We start from the raw sequence: 21,547 nt of genomic DNA on the forward strand, positions 1-21,547 counted from the left end.
TCTGATTCCCTCTGGTCCTGATTCTAGCATGAAGGATGGACAGACAGACACATAAAGCTGATAAGCTCCTATCCTGGATGACCTGAGCCGAACACTGTTGAGACTTTCAGCTATCCTGAAACTCCACCTTGGAGTAACCCACTAAAATGATTAACTCCGGAATTTCAGGGTCTAGTTCTTAAACCCTGAGAGTCTTGGCCATGTTGCAAAGCTGCAGACCCCATGAGTGGCCTGAAAGTTGAGATAGCATGTTAACTATACAACAAACTAGACTAGAGTTTCTGTGTGAGTTGAAATGTAAATTACTCTCGGGACTTTCCTGGTGGTGCAGTGGTTAAGAATCTGCCTGCCAATGCAGGGGACACGGGTTCGACCCCAGGTCGGGGAAGATCCCACATGTCGCAGAGCCCATGCGCCACAACTACTCAGCCTGCGTTCTAGAGCCTGCAAGCCACAACTACTGAGCCCTCGTGCCACACCTACTGAAGCCCACGTGTCTAGAGTCCATGCTCCGCAACAAGAGAAGCCACCGCAATGAGAAGCCTAAACAGCGCAACAAAGCGTAGCCCCTGCTCGCCGCAACTAGAGAAAGCCCACGTGCAGCAACAAAGACCTAACACAGCCAAAAATAAATAAATAAAAGCAATAAATTTATTTAAAAAAAAGTAAATTACTCTGAACATGGCTTTTTAGTTTCCTATGATGATAATGAACAGGGATCAAGTTCTGCTATCATATACATAGTAATGCTTTTCTAGGAATATCATTGTGAGTAATCTGACTCCTCCGTGCATCTGGTGCTGTCCATCAGAACAAGCACAATGAAAAAACATTAGATTCAACCAACATTTATTGAGGAGTTATTATGTGCCAGGCACTTCCACATACATCATCTATGGTTAATCTTTAGAAAAAATTGTGAAGAAGACACTATCCAAGGAGAGTTTACATGACTTGCTCCAGGTCACAGGGCTTCTAAAGGGTGGAGTCTGACTCAACTTCAGGTCTGTATTACCTGTATTTCTTCAAACTCAGTATTCTTTCCACAGCGTCACAGCTTAAATAGAATGATTCTTTAGGGAAGAGATATTTGTCCTGAATTAAGACTGTGGAGGTGGTGTTACCTTGACATACAAGAAGCAGGGCAAATAGAATTTCTTCCCCCCACAAAATTTTAAAGTCTTTATTTTTAGTGTAGTTTTAGGGTTACAAAAATTGAGAGGGAGGTACAGAGATTTCCCATATACCTCTGCCTCCAACACATGCATAACTTCATCTCATTATCAAGATCCCCCAACCAGAGTGGCACATTTGATGACCTACACTGAAACTACATCATAATCACTCAAAGTCCATAGTTTACATTAGGGTTCACTATTGGTGTTGTACATTCTATGGGTTGGACAAATGTATAATGAAATATATCCACCATTATAATATCATACAGAGCATTTTCACTGCCGTAAAAATCCTCTGGGACTCCACTTATTCATTTCTCTCTCCCCTCCCCACAACCCTGGCAACCACTGATCTTTTTTTTTTTAACATCTTTATTGGAGTATAATTGCTTTACAATGGTATGTTAGTTTCTGCTTTATAACAAAGTGAATCAGCTATACATATACATATATCCCCATATCCCCTCCCTCTTGCATCTCCCTCCCTCCCACTCTCCCTATCCCACCCCTCTAGGTGGTCACAAAACACCAAGCTGATCTCCCTGTGCTATGCGGCTGCTTCCCACTAGCTATCTATTTTACATTTGGTAGTGTATATATGTCAGTGTTACTCTCTCACTTCGTCCCAACTTACACTTCCCCCTCCCCATGTCCTCAAGTCCATCCTCTACGTCTGCATCTTTATTCCTGTCCTGCCTGTAGGTTCTTTGTAACCATTTTTTTTTTAGATTCCATATATATGTGTTAGCATCCAGTGTATGTTTTTCTCTTTCTGACTTACTTCACTCTGTATTACAGACTCTAGGTCCATCCACCTCACTACAAATAACTCAATTTCATTTCCTTTTATGGCTGAGTAATATTCCATTGTATATATATGCCACATCTTCTTTATCCATTTATCTGCTGATGGACACTTAAGTTGCTTCCATGTCCTGGCGATTGTACATAGAGCTGCAATGAACACTGGCAACCACTGATCATTTTACTGTGTCTGTAGTTTTGCCTTTTTCAGACTATCACATTGTTGGCATCACACAGTATGTAGTCTTTTCAGATTGGCTTCTTTCACTTAGTAATATGTGCATTTAAGTTTCCTCCATGTTTTTTCATGTCCTGATAGCTCATTTCTTTTTTAAAAAAATTTTACAGGAGTATAGTTGATTTACGGTGTTGTGTTAGTTTCTGCTGTACAGCAAAGTGAATCAGTTATACATATACATATATCCACTCATTTTAAGATTCTTTTCCCATATAGGTCATTACAGAGTATTAAGTAGAGTTCCCTGTGCTATACAGTAGGTCCTTATTAGTTATCTATTTTATATAGAGTAGTGTGTATATGTCAATCCCAATATCCCAATTTAACCTTCCCCGCATTTCCCCCGTGGTAAGCATAAGTTTGTTTTCTACATCTGTGACTCTATTTCTGTTTTGGAAATAAGTTCATTTGTACCATTTTTTTTTTTTAGATTCCACATATAAGCGGTATCATGATAGCTTATTTCTTTTTAGTGCTGAATGATATTCCAATCCATGGATGTACCACAGTTTATTTATCCATTCACCTACTGAAGGATATCTTGGTTCCTTCCAAGTTTTGGTAATTATGAATAAAGCTGAAAGAGAACCAGTTTCCAAATCATCAAATTCCTTTAGTACTATTTGCTAAAAATGATTTGCCTTTCCCACCTCTTTTTCCCAGTCTCTAAAAAGAAAAACATACTTTTCAAAGGTCAGGAATCCTACTGTGATACTTTGACCCAGCCTGTAAAAATCCTTGGGTCTAAATAAAGCAACAATTTCAAATATTCATGTCCAGAAATATTCTTTAACTAAAGGCCCTCTAACCTACTTCTTCTTCATCCATTTCACTAACAGATGTATTTCAAATAAAATTTTATGTTTTATGTTTAATAATAATCACAATGTATAATATCTTCATGCTATTTTTACCGATTATGTATGCATAATAATTGCAACTATAACTCAATCCAGAGGACTTTTTATACTTGGAGACTTATGGTCACGAGGAAATAAAAATAATTCAATTTCTATTTATGGACATATTTTGTTGCAGAGAAATTCAATATGGAGATCAATAGAGGAGTTTCAAGTATAAAAGTATTATAGACTATGATTCTGTAGGGAGAATGTAATGGATATTTGACTTAGAGATGAAGAAAGAAACAATGCATATTTTCTGAAGGTTAAAGAAAAGTTTACACTTTTGTGTTTAATGTTTGATGGTGGGCATCAAATTGCCTTGGTTTCTAGAATCCAATGAATATCTTTAAACATGTAATATAAGTTTTATTTTAAGTTGTCAATATGTATAGTATGCTAGAAATTATACCTCTTGCAACTGTTTAAACAAGATGAAAAAAATCTAGATGTCACCTTAACATGTGAGGGAGTACATAGCTTCTCAAAAAATTTTAGGAGTTATGTGAATAAAAATTTGAAGACCCCAGTCCTATCATGTTGTCAGGTGTTGGGTATAAGGTGTGCAAATTATCTAGAATAACACTCAATTAATGCTGCTATTATCTGAAGGACTGAGTTCTAATTTTAATCCTCTTTCTTCCTTGGTATTTGGTCCAGGGCACATGTAGTCTTCTGCACTTTAGTTTCATTGTCTAGATAAAGGATAACACGGATGACTGTAAAACACTTTGAGTATAGGGAGGTAGATGATACCTAACACTGATAATGTCAGTGATAATGTTCATGATGATGAAAATATAGGCATAGGCTGTATAAGTCAAGGCATATAGCAGGTGTTCAACAAATGTTTGTTGAATTAGTTAATGAATGCTATAGGGAACTTTCCTAGAACGAAAGACCATGTACCCATTCATTGGGCATCTTCCCTTAGTACCTGCATTGGTGTTTATAAAGAAAATGGACATTTTCTCTTAAAGATAAAAGAGTAGGAAATAAAATCCTTTCCTGGTATGTGGCTACCTATTAATGCTCAGAGAGTGTTTCCTCATTGGACTCTTGACCATTACTGCGATATAGTGTAGTCTTTAAGAGCAGGGTTGGCTCAAGTTCAAACTAGCTGTGTATCCTCGGGCAAGTCACTTAACCTCTCTTCAACTCAGCTATCTCATCTTTAAATGGATATAATAATAATAATACTAACCTGATAAGATTGTTTTGAGGAATAGTGAGGTGGGTTATGGGATTATAGATTGTGTGGAAGGTAAAGAATGTTACTCCCATAGTTGTCCATGTCCTAATCCATAGAACCTGTGACTCTGTTATCTTACATGACAGAAGGACTTTGAAGATATAAGTTAAGGATCTTGAGATGGGGAAGAATATCCTGGATTATTCGGTGGGTCCTTATGAGAGAAAGAGGGAGGTGGGAGAGTCAGTGTCAAAGTGATGCAGTGGGAGAGAGACTTGATAGGCCATTGCTGGCTTTGAAGATGGAGGAAGGGGGCTATGTGCCAGGGGATTTGGACAACTTCCTGAAGCTGGAAAAGGCAGGGAAATCGGTTTTCCCCTAGAGCTTCCAGAAAGGAACACAGCCCTTTTGACATCTTGATTTTGGCCTACAGAGGTCTATTTTTAATTTTTGACTTCCAGCACTGTAAGATAATACATTTGTGCTATTTCAAGTCATCAAGGTTATGGTAATTTGTTACAGCAGCAGTAGGATACTAACACAGGTCGGGTAGCCATTATTACTCTGTTTACATTCCCCTTCAGTTCTGGCTTTTCTTGGCTTTCTTCACAGGGCAATGTAATCTAAACACTTCTCCAAAATTAAAATGAATCTTTTTGCCCGTGTACACACTATTTTCCATCCCCTAGCTGCTCTTAATCTCAAGGCAGGCACCTGTAAAAGTAGCCCCAGTTCTACAATAGACAATGGAGAAGAGGTCTCTCAGGGAAGCTGCAAGACAATTTATAACATCCTTTTCATAGCTTTTTCACTTACATATGGAAAATCATGTGCTTTAATCAACAGCCGATGCGATGAGTTGGGTCACAAAACCACGCTTTGAGGTCCTATTCAGGGAAAAATGAACTCCTAGTTATGGCCTCCTTTTCTCTGGCAGGAGGTTCTGAGCTTAACATGGAGATCCAAGGGCAGGAGTCAACCCTTTAGGTAGAAGGCCCATGGGAATTAGAGCTCTAGGACCCGTAGACATGGGAAAGGGAAGAGGAAAAGAAGTGGGTTGGTCAGAGGGAGTCTGGAAAGAGAGGAAGGAAAAACCACAAACAATCCAGCCAAACAATGAGAAGTGAGAGAGAGCCTCCCACAATCGATCCCTCCCGGGTTCTTGCTCGTTCCAGTTTTGGAAGTTTTCCAGGTAGACTCTAGTGCGGTGCACCTGCCCCTTGAGGCTGGGCCGGGACAGCTATCAGCTGGGGAGGGCTGGGAATGCCTTTCGGCGAGAGCCACCGCCCTGGCGGAGTGGTGGGGAGATCGCGGGGAGGAGTCACCGGGCGTGAAACGGAAAGACTACATCTCCCAGGCCGCCACGCTTTCCAGCTGGAGTCTAAGGCGCTGACTGCTCCCCAGTTTCCGTAGGGAAGCGTCAGGCTACTGTAGCTATTGTGCGTCGCGCTGTTGCCCTCCTCTTCCCGCTTGGGCGTCTTTGGAGGAAGGCTACGTTTCATTGCCGCCACGGCTTAACCCTTCCGGAGCTTAACAGGACAGCAGGCCGGCTCCCTTGGACCAGGAAGAATTTTGGGAGACGGAGGACTCTGGTAACGAGACGCTAGGGTGCAAGTAAGATACAGCTGAAGGAACCCGAGTCCCCAGGCTCAGTACGAGGGCTTCACCGGGGCAGGGCGGAGGCGCTGGCTTTAAGAAGGGGGAGGGGACAGTGCAATTAGGGTTGCCCGCGGAGTTCGGCAAAGGAAATCTTCAGCAGGCTCCGCAGCTGGGAGCAAGGAGAGGCACCTCCCACCCCCGGCGCTCACCCCCGCCCACACCCTGGGCGGGCTAAAGTGTCACGTTTGCAATTGCTCAGGAAGGATCCGGCCAGTCTCCGGAGGAGAGCTGAGCTGCAGTTTCTGTCGCCTGTCAGGGGGGCGATGACTAGGGGGCCAGCTGCTTGCTAGGCAGCACCCCGCCGGGATCCGACTGCGTTAGTTAGCTCTCCCAGTCACCTGAAGCAATCACCAGGCCCCTCGTTTCCGGTACAGACCAGCCAGCTGTCCCCAGGAATCTCATCTGAACAGGTACCTGTCCTCCGAAGGGAGGGAGGCTACAGCTTCCTGAGGGAGTCCTGCAGTCTGCGCACCTCATCTTCTCCCTGTACTGTGCCACTGATGCTCTTGGTCTTTGTGTCTTTCCTCTCTCCTTCCAATCCCCGCCATCAGAACCATGGGGCACCCCCCGCTGGAGTTCAGCGACTGCTACCTGGACAGCCCTGATTTCCGCGAGAGGCTCAAGTGTTATGAGCAGGAACTGGAGAGGACCAATAAATTCATCAAAGACGTGATCAAAGACGGCAACGCGCTTATCAGCGCAATGAGAAGTAAGTGGAAGGCTTCGATGAGCAGTTTCCTCGAGCCGGTGGCTCTGGCCTTTGAGCTCTTCCACACCACGGGGAAAGTGGGGATTTAGGGTGATTCCCAGCCCAGGTGTCTGAGGCGAATGGGTTTCCGGACACTTTGGAGTGGGGTCAGTAGAAGTGGAAGGTGGTGGCTGCAACTAGAATTGGGGCTTTTCCCTTTAGTGTCCTTGGCTTTATAAGACAGGATCTGTAGCTGTCCCAGGGACCGTCTTATTCTGCAACTATCCTTTCTTGTCAGACTGTTGTTCCGAAGGGACAGTCTGCTTGTACTGTCGGACATGTTTCTACCCATGTATGAGGCAAAGGGACATCCAAGCTGACTGAGGAACTGCCCTAGTACCTCCTAAAGAATTGGGAATTCAGGCCAGCAGCTTGAATCAGGGTTTTGTTCCTTCCTGGCCTCTGGTTGCTATAGGTAAGTATGGGGGCAGTAAAAAAATTTCAGATGGCAAGTTATTTTCTAAGGAAAGCACCTTTGCCCCAGTGATTTTTTCTTTAAGTTACTGAGTTATGGTTCTGGTCAAGGTCGGTGTAAGTTCAGAATTATTAAATGACCTCACATGCCACTGAATTCTCCTCAAGGGTGGAACAAAGACCTGCCTAGTCCCTGGCAGGAGGAACCCAGCCCCCTGGGAGCATAGTAGAGAGCTCAGGTTGGGAGTCATCTGGCTGAAGGAACCTCACCTAGCTTGGCTTTCCCAGTGGTCACGGTTAACAGCTGTGGGACCCTCCCCTGCTTCCCCACTGTGTATGGAGTTTTTATTTCTGCTAGTTGGCAGAAGGCTTGGAGTAGGAGAAAGAATAATAAACATCCCCAACAAGAGTGCAGGCAAACCAATCCATTGTGCCAAAGTATATACCCAGAAGAATGGAGGTTAGTGAATGGGTGGATATAATTCATTTTTTCTCTTCTTGGTTGAAAGATGATTATGAGAAATAAAGTCCAAGTCACTGGCAAATATATTCTGTATGCCTATAACTTTTTTCTGAGTGGATTTATCCCACAAATACTGTGTCTGGTGCAGCATGGGGACCTTAAGGCAAATGCAGCCAACCAAGAATAGGGAGAAAGGCTTGGGAGCCGCAGCGCAGGGGTATTTGTTGTGCAGCTCTCCTGATTTGCCCCTTGGAGTCTGTGCTTTCCCTGCATATGTTGTCTGCCCACTTTGGTCAGAATAGAAGTTTTCCAAGTTCCTGCTGGTTGGTTGATTGAATTCGATCATATAATGGTTTGTCCTATTGCAGTCTGAACAAGAGTAAACTCTTGGCAGCACCTTAAAGATGGGGTATTTGAAATGCTGATCCTTAGAAACTTTAGGCCAGGCTTTGGGGTGTGTTGCCACTTAATAGAGTTCATTGAGAGGTTAAAGATATGCAGGTTGTGCCACAAAAGTAGTTAGAAAGGTGGGGGTTCCTGAAAGGAAAAGGGGGAATGTTTGGATTTTCTTTTTATTTACTTGTTTCAGTAAACTGCTTGGTGCAGTATTCATAGTCAAATGAAGCTCATCTAAGCCCCTGGAAGGGACTGGCTTTGTGAAGTGTAGGGTAAGCTGAAAGTGTTTGTGCTAAAAAATGAGCAGCTGAGGAGTATCAGAGAGATTAAGATTCTTAGGAGAAAATAAACAGTTCAATAAAATGTTTGAGGATGGGCAAAAGTTTTCTAAGCGAGGGGCAAGTTGCGGTTTTTATTCTTTCCTTTTCTGAGATTAAACGTGGTAAGAGTCAACAGTTATGCAGGCTTAAACCTTTGCATATGGGCAAAAGATCCAAGAGTTATTTTGGTTCAGGGGGCTTCTTGATATTTATGGTGGTTTTCCCTTTCTGAGTATACATAGAAAGCCAAAAATAGGACAGTTAGGAAATAAAACCCAGCAGCTAACCCACACTCCATTTCTTTCCTTTAGGTTGCATGAGTCTAAAAATGTGATTAGCTAGAGGCAAAGGTGGGATGTTTCCCACTGTCTTGACCGCAGTAATGTTTATACTCCCACTCTGTTTCCTCACACTGTGCTAGCTGGGCAACTTTTTGAGAGTAAGTGAGGTTGACGCAAAACAAAGGTATACTCTTGCTTTGTGTGGAGGAAAAAGGAAGAGAGAACACTGGAAGTGGATTTAGAAGACCTGGGCTACAATCTTGGCTTCACTAATTTGGGATAAGAAGGCACAAATCATTTACTTCATATATAAAATGGGGGTAATTATACGCACCTCACAGAGTTGCTTTGAGGCTCAAAAGAGTTAATGGATTATGAAAGTATTTTGTAAATGGAAACAGCTAAATATTGTAAGTTGTTGATAATACATCTTCAGGTTAATAATATATCTGCTGGTGAATGTGTACTTTTTGGTAGATTTCTAAAGGAAAATACATAAGCAGAAGTAATTGGAAACATATTTTTTGCTGTCATCCTGTTGGAAAATGTCATTCCCGACATTGGTGTGTCTCAGCAATTAATTTTGTGTACATGTGTGTGGATTCATTTTGTCATTTGGAGTCTGGTATTAAAAGTAAAGAAGAATTATTGGCACCTTTTTATTTAACTTATTAAATTGACCATCAAATCAACTGGCTAGTGTTTCTAGGAACCAGTGAAACCTAGTGCATCATGCCACAAAAACCAGCTGCAGTTTTTGTTAAAGTTGTTAAGCTAGTTGGAACTTGATTTCGTGCTTGTGTCTGATTTTGTACAGAGCTCTAGATAAGGTTTTAGTCACAACTGTGTATGATGATTAATTTATAAATATAGGTCCTGTTTGGATATTTAGATTTTCTTAGATAGATCTGTGCTCAGAGGTAATTGATGTTATGAATGATATTCAATATGTCTTCCTTGGGAAAGTGATTCATTCCCTCCCCCCCTTAAATGTGATCTATTCATAATTGTTGGAGTACAAAATGGTGATTATAACTTAAGCCAGTGAAAAATAAAAACACTGGCACTCTGAAAGGCGAATATACTGCACACTTTTCTGTTTGTTCTTTGTTTTTATATAGGCAGCTTTGGTCCCTGGTGTTGTTTGAATATTTTCTACGCACTTAGGCTAGGTATTATTTAGAACAAGTGATATAGCCTCTGCTTATATCCCAACACAACATGATACACCTAATAAATGTTATCTAGTTCAGTGAACACATATCATTCATTCCATAAATACTTGTGCACGTACTAAATTCAAGCCATTGTTCTCAGGGCTGTCACAGATGTGACAGAGTAAGTCACAGATGGGATCCTGCCCTCAAGGAGGTCCCAGACTAGTAGGGGAGGTAAGATATAAGTAGAGCTCACCATCATATAAGGGAGTAGGTATGGATCAGAGCCATAGAGTGAGACAGGTGGACACCGTGGTATGCGACATTAGAGGGAGAGGTCATTTCCCTATGGAAGGACAAGGAAAAGCAAAGGAGGAAGTAGCACTGTAACTGGACAGAATTAATAACACTTATCACTTGTTTAGTTTTTCCTATATGCCAGGAATTAGAATCTTGTAAGAGCCTTATGAGGCAAGGATTATTATTCCCACTTTATATATGAAAAAAACTGAAGTTCAGAGGCGTTAAGTAACTTTCTCAACTGATAAGGGCAAGAGTGAATTAGAGCCGAGACCTGACTCTAAAAGCCCTGCTTATTTTACTGCATTGCACTGTATTCAGGACAGGGCATTTCATGTAGTAGGAATGACATAGAGCATGTAAAAGGATAGCAAATAATTCAAGTCATCTGGGATATATGGTGCAGGAAGAGAAGTTTGGGAGATAAGGTTGGAATGGAAGGTTGAGATCTTGACTGTGCAGGACCTGTTAAGTACTTCAGACTTTTCTTTATAGGCAGGGAGTATTAAAAACATTTTTGATAGGAGAGAGACATGGTCTGAGCTGTGTTTTAGGAAGATTCAGCTGAGAGTGATGTGTAAGATGTTCCAATTCTAAACAAATATTTGTGACTTTTTCGCAGTTTATTAGAAACTTTAAATTTTCTTTGATATAGCTCAGGGGTCAGCAGACCTCTTCTGTAAAGGGCAATATTTTAGGCTTTGAGGGCCATTCAGTCTCTGTGGCAATTACTTAACTGACATTGTTGTGAGAAAGCAGCCGTAGGTAATATGTACATGAAATGAGAGTGGCTGTGTTCTAATAAAACTTTATTTATTGACATTGAAAAGTGAATTTCACATAATTTTCACGTCACAAAAATATTGTTCTTCCTTTGAATTTTTCAACTTTTTATAAATATAAAAACCATTCTCAGCTCACATGGGGCGGGGACATACAGAAATGGCTGTGGGCTGGGTTTGATTCATTGGTTGTAGTTTGCAGACCTCTGATATGAGTAGTTAACCTAAATGGATTTTTTTATTGGTAAGGCAGTGAATATAGTTATTGCTAAAACATAATGCCATATTTCACATTTTCCATCAACTAATTTTACTTTGGTGTGCTGCTACTTATGCCTGTTCTGGATTCAGTGTTTGCAGGCCCAAATGCAGTCAGTGGCCAAGGAGAAAACAGAAAAGCATGAAGCTATTGGAAGTGGGTTAATAGGACCGGAGTGATTGGGGTAAAATACAGCAGCCTCATCCCATGTAAAAAAGCCTTTGCTTTCTTTAAAAATGTGATAGCTAAATGAAATATATTTACAGCCTGGATTCAATCAGGTTGCAACTCCTGAGCTAGATGATCTACTTCTAACAGTCTAGGAGTCTTGGATTCTAATGGGCTAGGAAAATGGAAGGTGATAGTCTCCAGACAGAGAGTTCTCTGGGGAAGCACACTAGACGCTGCAAATGAACAGAGGCAGAATGATGGTATAGTGGGAAAAAACCCTAGACATGATGGGTATGGGGATGGTTCTGCTACTAATGGGGTCTGTGACCTTGGTAAGTAATTTGCTGGGGCCCTTGGTGAGGGGCCCAAAGGTGAGGGTGGGTAGGGGATCTATAAGCCCACTTTCAGGTCTAACATTCCATGATTCTTTTTCATGCATATTGTAGTTTAACCATTTGGGAAAGGAATGAGTAACCTCATTATAGGATCTTAATTTATACCTACATAAATTTTTATATTATATTAGTATATTGACAGTATTAATTAATATAAAAATTTAAACAAAATTTTAAAATAGACTTTCAAAAACCAAGGATAACATACTTTATATGTATGTATGTTTATATGTATAAAACAGATGTCAGAAAAAAGGAATTTTATCATTAAGCCCACACATACACATGCACAACCACAAATACACAGGCTGTCTTGGACTAATGAAAACTTATGTCTTAAAAGAATGCAAAAATGTCACTTTCTTACATTCTATACTTTTAAAGACAAGAGTTTTAGATGTTTACGTTAAGGTTACTTTTTAGGGTACCTTTTCAGCTCTTGCTTTGGCAACCGGGGCACCTGTTTGGTAAGTAATTGCTTTCCTGAAAGGATGGGTCAGTTCCATCTTTGAGGCAAATTTGATATTGAATATACTTAGTGGAGCCATCTCTAGCTTTGCACACAGGGAACCTGTGTACTAGTTCCAACTGTGCCACTTCCTAGCTGTATGACTCTGAGTAAGTCTTTAGTTTTGCAAACCTAAGTTTTCCCATTTCTAAAATTAGAAGTTTGGTCAGTGAGCTTTAGGGTTCCTCCTGGCTTTCTCATTCTGTTTTCTGGGCTGCCACTGTCTTGCACAAATAGTCAAGCAACCTAAATTGATTCCATCGTAAAGTTTGGAGTCAGTTCATCTTTACTCTGGGAGAGCAGGCAAAGGGAAAATCCAACTGATATGTCCAATGTGAGTAGATGAGTTGAATCATGCTAGCCTATTTGATTATCTGCTTGGTGAATGCTTCTTGAGAGGTGCCAACCTGGTGCCCTTCAGTTCTGTCCTGAATAGCTCTATAGTGAGGGAGACCAAAGCTTTTAATCCCTTTGGACTGAATGTAGTGCTGTGGTGTGCAGGGAGGAGTTGGTGATGTAATATACATTCTCAGTCAGCAGATATCCTGTCATTATCCTGGTGATAGTTAATCAGTGACTTGGAGGACATGGAGTTGCAATCGGCTCTCTGTATCTGCAGGTTCTGCACCTCTGGATTTAACCAATGGGAGATCAAAAATTCCAGAAAGTTCCCAAAGCAAAACTTGATTTACCACATGCTAGCAACTGTTTACATAGCATTTACATTATATTAGGTATTATAAGTAATAGGAGGATGTGGGTAGGTTATATGCAAATACTACACCATTTAATATAAAGGACTTGAATATTTGTGGATTTTGGTATCCGCAGGGGTCTTGGAACTAATTCCCCACACATAATGAGGGAAGACTGTATTTTAGATATCCTGTAGAGTCGCTCAGATCAATGTAATGAGTATGTCGTATGGTACTGCTGTTAGTAGATATGAAGCAGTGTCAAGTGGAATTTGGTGGAGGCAATATTACCATATTCATAGAATGTCCTCAGAAGACCAGATTCCAGAGTAGCAGGACTGGAGTGCTGTGGGGACTAGGGTGGAAAATTGAACCAAGCCAGCCTTTCAGTGTGACCATTTACAAGAAGCTGGTAGGTTTTTTCTTTCTTTCTTTCTTTTTTTTTTTTTTTTTATGGATGGTGAATGATATAGGGGTAGGGTAGGGAAGATTATGGCTTGATCTTCTTATTAAGAAACGTTTTTCAGAGTTAAGAGTTATGAAGGAAAATTACTTTGCAGCTTCATTTTTTATAGCATCATTTTTTAAAAGCATAACCCAAAACTTCTGTTTAATCTGGCACCTGCTTCTCTAATCAGTAACTATAGAAATTTCCTAAAAGCCCACGATGATCTGGAAAGACACATGCTTTTCCAGGAGAGTATCTTGGAAATCTTGAGCTGATTTTTTTTCTAGTGAGGTGGAGGGCCCTCATGATACATTATTGGGCTTGTATCAAGTGCTAAAGCCTTACATGATATAAAAATAATTAATTTTAATTCAACAAGGATTTACGAAGCACCCACTATGTGTCAGACAACTGGGCAACTGGAGATATAATGGTGAATAAGGGTTATATGGGCTCTGCCCTCTTGGAGTGTACGTTAAACATCTGATTACCCACTTAAATAATTGAATTACAGTTGTGAGAAGAGCTATGAAGAAGTTCAGGATATGATATATATTCTATCACATGTTATAAAGTGAGTCTTTGTGGGGGAAAACTGAGCTAGACTGTGGGGATGCAACTGTCCATAGGAAAACAAAACAAAACAAAACTGAGAAGCAAGAGTTCCTAAGTCAAAGCTATCTGTTTTACTACTGTGGTAGTTAATGGCCCTGATAATGAGCAAGATTCTTTAAGTGAACGGAGAGTTTGTCAGAAATAGGGTGTAGTAAATCTCCTGGGGTCTTTGGCTGTGCTGTGCAACTTGCGGGATCTCAGTTCCCCAATCAGGGACTGAATCCAGGCCACAGCAGTGAAAGCCCAGGATCTAACCACTAGGCCACCAGGGAACTCCCCTCCTTCTTTTATAAGTATATTAAAAATGTTTTTTGAGTAAGTAACACATGAACATGGTACAAAATTCAAAAGGTCCTCCTCCTGTGTCCCAGTTCCCCAGTTCTTCACACTAGAGGCAACAACTGGCAACTTTTTGCTTATCTTTTAAAAAGACTTTTCCTGGTGCTTTTTTCAGCTTCTGCTTCCACAGGAATGTGTTCATTGTGGGCAAATTCTCAGCCACACAGGGGAAATATTTCTTTAGGATAGTACTTGGAGCGAATGGTAAATTAAAGACCTCATAAAATCAGCTCCTCCATAAAAGCAAAAAGGACACTGGCAAAAATTGTCAGAATCAACTTTTTCAGAACTCTGTAAATTAACCAAAAGGCTTGCAACAATCTGAAGAATGTTTATTGATGGAAACATGTTGAACCTTTGTAACAGCAGGTTTTGTGGCATTTTAACTTACCCTGCCTCCCATTCCCTTCTCCAGAGCTTTGTGGTAACCTTGAAAACCCACAGCCCCATAACCATAGTAGCTGTGGAAACCAGTAGCCTTTAGCATCTAAGGGAGAAGAATGGATTTGTAGTTCCTCAGACACTCACAGACCTATAGTCTTGTCACTATCTAACCTGTCTCAAAGCTACCTAGAAAAGCCCCATTCACACAGCTTCTCATTACTTCATCTGATTTAGAGTTAGCCCAGTGGGAAAAGTTCTAGCCCCGAGCTGTTTAACATCACAGGTGGCTTAGACTAACTGGGACCAGTCAGGGCAAGCAAAAGCCTGGCCAAAAACATAAAAGGGGAATGAGATGTCTACTGGGGGCTTTGAAAAGCTCTGACATATTCCAGCAGATCTAGAAGGCCATGTGCACGCCCAGGGCTGTGCATGTGCCTAGAAAATACCTGAGAGGGCCCCAATTTCTCTCCTAAGGCTGAACTTGAGGCAGAGTTATAAACTGCTTAGCTGAGTGTTGAAGAAATGACCCAACATGCACACAGAACCCCTCAGAAAAAAGTGGAAGACTTAATGGTTCAAGACATTTAAGGAGATCTCTGAATGGTTACCAGCTGGCTACTAAACTAATCAAGCAGAGACTTTGGGGGCCACACACTACAAGGAATACAGACATTACAGAATTTGTCCAAGAAATATGATAAACAAACAAACAGCAACAGAACCAATGACAAAAACAACAATAACAACAGAATCTGGGGGAGTCTGATTTCCAGAAGTACAGTAGATATACTACATTACATTGTCTAAAATGTCCCATTTTCTACAAAAAATGATCAGATATGCAAAGAAACAGAAAAGTATGGTTCATACACAAGAAAAAAGCTGTCAGTAGAAACTGTCCCTGATGGAGCCTAAATGTTGGAATTTAGACAAAAAATTAAATCAGCTAATATAAATATATTCAAAGAACTAAAGATTTAAAGGAAAGCCTGAGAACAATATTTCACCTAAGAGACAAGGAAAACCTGAGAACAATGTTTCACCAAAGAGACAATATAAAGAGATAAAAATTATAAAGAAGAGCCAGATAGAAATTCTAGAGTTGAAAAATAAAATAACTAAAATGAAAAATCCATTAGAGAGGCTCAACAGCAGATTTGAGCTAGCAGAAGAGTCATAGAACTTTAAGATAATCCAGTCTGGGATTATCCAATATAAGCAAAAGGAAGAAAAAAATGAAGAAAAATGAACAGAATCCCAGAAATTGTGTGAAACCATCAAGTGTATCAACATATGCGTAATGAGAGTCCCAGAAGGAGAAGAAAGATAGAAAAAAGCAGATAGAATATTTGAAGAAATAATGGCCAAAACTCCCCCAATTTGATGTGCAATACTAATCTCCAGATCCAAGAAGCTCAAAAAACTCCAAGTAGGATAAACTGAAGAAGATTCATACCTAGATACATTATAGTCAAACTGATGAAAACCAAAGACAAAGAGAGAATCTTGAAAGAAGGAAGAGAAAAACAACTCATCAGGTGAAGAGAACCCTCAATAGGATTAAGAGCTGATTTCCCATAAGAAACCATGGAGACTGGGAGGCAGTGGACTGACATATTCAAAGTGCTGAAAGAAAAATAATGTCAATCAAGAATTCTTTATTCATCAAAACTATTCTTTTAAAACAAGGGAGGGACTTCCCTGGTGGTTCAGCGGTTAAGACTCCATGCTCCCAATGCAGGGGGACCGGGTTCAATCCCTGGTCAGGGAACTAGATCCTGCATGCCCACAGCTAAGAGCCTGCATGCTGCAACTAAAAGATCCTGCATGCTGCAACTAAAGATTCTGCATGCTGCAACTGAAGATCCCGCATGCTACAACTAAAAGTTCCTGCATACCACAACTGAAAAGATCCCACATGCTGCAACTAGAGATCCCACATGTCACAACTACAAAAGATCCCACATGCCACAACTACAAAAGATCCCACATGCCACAACGAATATCCCGCATGCTGCAACTAAGACCTGGCACAGCCAAATAAGTAAATAAATAAATATTTTAAAAAAAGGGAGAATTAAGACATTCTCAGAATTAAAACAAAACAAAACAAAACTGAGAATTGGGGCTTCCCTGGTGGTGCAGTGGTTGAGAATCTGCCTGCTAATGCACGGACACGGGTTCAAGCCCTGGTCTGGGAGAATCCCACATGCCGCGGAGCAACTAGGCCCGTGAGCCACAACTACTGAGCCTGTGCGTCTGGAGACTGTGCTCCGCAACAAGAGAGGCCACAATAGTGAGAGGCCCACGCACCGTGATGAAGAGTGGCCCCTGCTTGCCACAACTAGAGAAAGCCCTCACACAGAAACGAACACCCAACACAGCAAAAATAAACAAATTAATTAATAAACAAACAAACAAAAAACCCAAAAAAACCCCTGAGAATTGGTCACTAGCAGAACTGCCTTACAGGAACTACTAATGAGAGTCCTTCAGGATGAAATGAAAGAACGATGTATGGTAATTTAAATCTGCACCAGTAAATGTAACTACATAGGTATATATGAAAGACACTATAACTGTCTGTTTTTTAGTAACTCATTTCTTCTCTATTTGGTTTAAATGACAGCTGTGTTGTGTAATAGTTATAAAACTGTTGATCTGGGCTCCCCTGGTGGCGCAGTGGTTGGGAGTCCGCCTGCCGATGCAGGGGACGCGGGCTCGTGCCCCGGTCCGGGAAGATCCCGCATGCCGCGGAGTGGCTGGGCCCGTGAGCCATGGCCGCTGAGCCTGTGCGTCCGGAGCCTGTGCTCCACAACGGGAGAGGCCACAACAGTGAGAGGCCCGCGTACCGCAAAAAAAAAAAAAAAAAAAAAACAAACCTGTTGATCTTATGATATATAAAAATGCAATATGCATGCAATACAGTACAAAGGATGTGGAGGAAGCAATTATATTGTAACAATGTTTCTGTATGCTTTCTAAGTTAAGTTAAAATTAATCTGAACCATATTGTAATTTTAATCTTGAAGTCAGCCACTAAGAAAATAACTAAAAAATATATAGTGAAAGAAATAACATGAGAATCAAAATAGTACATTAGACAATATCTATTTAACACAAAAGGTAGTAATGGAAAAATAGAGGGAAGTATGACAGCTAGAAAACAAAGTAAATGGCAGACATAAATCCTATCTTATCAGTAATAGTAAATGTAAATGGAATACACACTTAAGTAGAAAGGCAGAGATTGACAAAGTGTATAAATTGATCAAAAATGGATTAATTGATTGAAATATATGCTGTCTTTTAAGAGCCACATTTTGTGTTCAAACACACAAATAGGTTGAAAGTAAAAGGATGGAAAAATATACCAGGCAAATAGTAACCAAAGAGAATTAGGATGGCTATATAAACATCAGACAAAATATATTTTAAGATAAATTTTTTATGACATTCAAACAAAAACATTTTATAATGGTAAAACTGTCAATATATCAGCAAGATATCAAGTTATAAACATATGCACCTAACAACAGTGCCCCAAAATACATGAAGCAAAAGTGGACAGAATTGAAGGGAGATATAACAGATTGAAGGTAATATAACAGTAATAGTTGGAGACTTCAATACTGTACTTTCAATAATGGGTAGAACTACTAGACAGAGCTCAGTAAGTAAATAGAGGAATTGAACAACACTATAAACCAAGTAGATCTTCTACAGACATCTGTAGAACACTCTACACAACAGCAGAATACACATTCTTAAGTGCACATGGAACATTTTCCAAGACAGACCCTCTGATAGGCCACGCAACTTGCCTGAATATATTTATTTATGCAAATTATGTTCTGTAGCCACAGTGGGATGAAATTACAAATCAATAGCAGAAGGATATTTAGGCAGTTCATAAATATGTGGAAATTAAATATCACACTCCTAAGTAACCAGTGGGTCAAAGAAGAAATCACAAGGGAAATTAGAAAATACTTTGAAATGAATAAAAATGAAAACACAATGTGCCAAAACTGATGGGATGCAGCAAAAGCAGTGCTTAGGGGAAAATTTATAGCTTTAAACACCTACGTTAGAAAAGAAGATCATATTTCAATACGCTGACTATCCACATTAAGAAACTAGAAAAAGAACAAACGAATCCCAAAGCAAATAGAAGGAAAGAAATGATAAAGTTAGAGTAGAACTAAATGAAATAAAGAATAGGAAAATCTATTTTCTCTATTTAAAATAGAGAAAATTAAAAAAAAATCAAGATTTGGTTTTTAAAAATAACAACATTGAAAAACCATTAGCTAGACTGACAAAGACAAGAGAGAAAAGACTCAAAATATTAAATGTATGAATGAAGGAGGAGACACTACTACCAAACTTACAAAAATGAAAAATGAATAAATGGGAATACTATGAAAACTGTATGCTGATAAATTATATAATTTAGATGAAATGGACAAATATCTAGGAAGACACAAACTACCAAAATTGACTCCACAGTAAGTGGAAAGTCTGTGTAGACCTATAACAAATAAAGGCATTGAATTAGTAATCAAAATACTACCTACAAAGAAAAGCCCAGGCCTAGATGGCTTCACTGGTGAATTCTTCCAACCTTTAAAGAAAAATTCATACCCATCCTTCTCAAACTTCCAAAAGTTAGAAGAGAACACTTCTTAACACATTTTCTGAGGCCAGTAGTATCCTGATACCAAAACCAAAGATATCACAAGTACACTCTTGACTAAATTCCCTTAAGAATGTAGATGTAAAAATCCTCAACAAAATACTAGCAAAACCAAATCCAGCAACATATAAAAAGAGTTATACACCATAACCAAGTGGAATTTATTCCAGGAATGCAAAGTTAGTTTGACATCTAAAAATCTGTCAGTGTAATAGTATAATATACCAAATAACTAGAATAAGGGAAAAAATTATTATATCAATAGATGCAGATATTTTAAAAAGTCCACTACTTTATTGTGCTAAAAACACTAAAGGAACTAGGTATGTCAGGTTAGTGATTGTCTAAGGCTGGGGGAGAGGATCAGGGCATGTTGTGACTACTAATGGGCAAAGGATTTCTTTTTGGGGTTGTAAAATTTTTCTAAAATTAGATTGTGATGTTAGTTGCACAACTCTGTGAGTATACTAAAAACAACTTAATTGTACACTTTAATAAGTGAATTTTATGGTATGATTGTGCTTGGAGAAACAGAGGTGCTTGGTTTATGTACTGATACCTTCCTTTGGCTCTTCCTTATAGAACAACAGAACTGGGAAGTTGTTTAGAAAGCTTCACATCCACTCTGTTGGGTTTATATCCAGGGAAAGGAAGCCAAGAGAGAGAACTGACTCTTCCAGGGATCTAGAGCTAGAGCCTGAATTGGGACCAGATTCAGATTTTCTGTTTTCCCATTCCAAAGCTCTTTCTGCACTGTACTCTAAAGCAGGTACCTTGCATTAAAACCGTGTGGATGTTTTTTACTGGGGCTGGGGGTTCTTTTGTTTGAAGTGACCCAGTTGGCAGTGAAGAACTGTGCTAGTAGAAAGTTTCCTTTCATTCTCTTTCCTCCATTATCATGGCTGGGATCAGGTGGTTTCCATGTTGAGCAATCTAGCCCCATTTTAATTAGGGCCTGGTTATGTTTTATTTTTGTCACAGAAGAATGACAGTATATTACATCTTGGTGGTGTGCCACCTGTCCTCTTTGTTTCCTGCTCCAAGAACCTACACCAGCTGGTTGGGCAGTTCCAGAGGCCTCGCCTCTTCTCTGCTCACCTGTTGACTTCTTACGGCAAATGCAGCTGCTTTTCACATAGCGGATAGTGTATATTGGGAAATATGTGGCGTTACTAAAGGGTGACAAAGTCCTCCCCCCATATTATTTTTATCCCTAGGCACCATGAAATTTCTCACTAGTGGCAAGCAGTAGGCCCAGCACTATAGTACCATATTAGGGACTTCAAGGCAGTTATTTGCAAGAGGTTTTCATTAAGGACTTCCCAGAAGCAGGAGGGCCACATTTCAGCTTCCAACTCTCCAGCGCCAGGCTCTTGTGGAAAAGCCTTTTCCCTGCGATTGGAAAAGTATGTATTATGCATGTGGCAGTTGACAGATGGAGACTAATCCTGAATTCATCCATCCTGAATTCATTAGGTGGGGGGAGGAGGGTGGGTAACAAGCCAGCGAGGTGTTTTATAGCTGCCCCTTACAACTTTTGCTTAAAGCAGGAAAAAAAAAAAAAAAAACTGGAAAGAGAGTTCTGAAGAGAATGTCTCTGTCACCATTATCACCATGCTGAATTTCTCTTGTTCTTAACATGGGGAATATTGATATCTTTCCATATTTGGTTTATCTGGACTGATTTGTCTTCTAGAATCCAAGCCCAGTGTTTCAGGGTTTTTGGAAGGGGTACCAGTGTGCTAATTGGGTAACAGCTCAGCCAGGGAGTATATGGCTGCACCAGCAGAATGAAAGGGGAGGGAAAGCTGGGGTTTCTTGGCATTTTGTTTGTGTTTCCTTTGTGAAAAGCAGATGCAGTTTAACTGTTCCCTTTTCTTTTTGATTAATAGGCAGTATCTTGCTGGGAATGGGCTCATAGAGTTCTAAGGGACTTAAGAGAACATTTTGTTTAACTCTTCCATATTTCAGATGAGGAAACAAACCTAAGAGGGGGTGTTCCTTGTCCAAGGTCACTGAGACAGTTAATCACAGTCAGTACGGGAACCCAGTAATCAGTCCCACTCTTGGGCTCTGTGCAATGTCACTGTGCCTTACGAAAACAGTCTCTACCCTTCACCAATCTCTTTTTGCTGACCCAGTGATTTTTTTCAGAATCACTTACAGCTTGTGAAAGAAACGAATTGTTTTCTCTTCACTG

General features: G+C 40.2%; 1 protein-coding gene across 4 annotated transcripts in view; it reads left to right on the forward strand.

Moving 5' to 3' along the window:
- The first annotated feature begins 5,733 nt into the window (after positions 1–5,733).
- The window catches only part of OPHN1 (oligophrenin 1), a 646,402-nt gene continuing 630,588 nt past the window's right edge, over positions 5,734–21,547 (forward strand). For 2 of the 4 annotated variants that reach the window (XM_060086644.1, XM_060086647.1), the window contains exons 1-2: positions 5,734–5,928; positions 6,525–6,682. In XM_060086644.1, coding sequence (XP_059942627.1) covers positions 6,529–6,682 — 154 coding nt within the window. In that variant the 5' untranslated portion in view covers positions 5,734–5,928; positions 6,525–6,528. Of the gene's footprint in view, positions 5,929–6,159; positions 6,384–6,524; positions 6,683–21,547 lie in introns of those variants that run through there. The other 2 variants (XM_060086645.1, XM_060086646.1) reach the window with 2 other exon arrangements.

Source organism: Mesoplodon densirostris, chromosome X (genome assembly GCF_025265405.1).
Source record: "Mesoplodon densirostris isolate mMesDen1 chromosome X, mMesDen1 primary haplotype, whole genome shotgun sequence".
In the NCBI taxonomy this organism is placed as follows: Eukaryota; Metazoa; Chordata; class Mammalia; order Artiodactyla; family Ziphiidae; genus Mesoplodon; species Mesoplodon densirostris.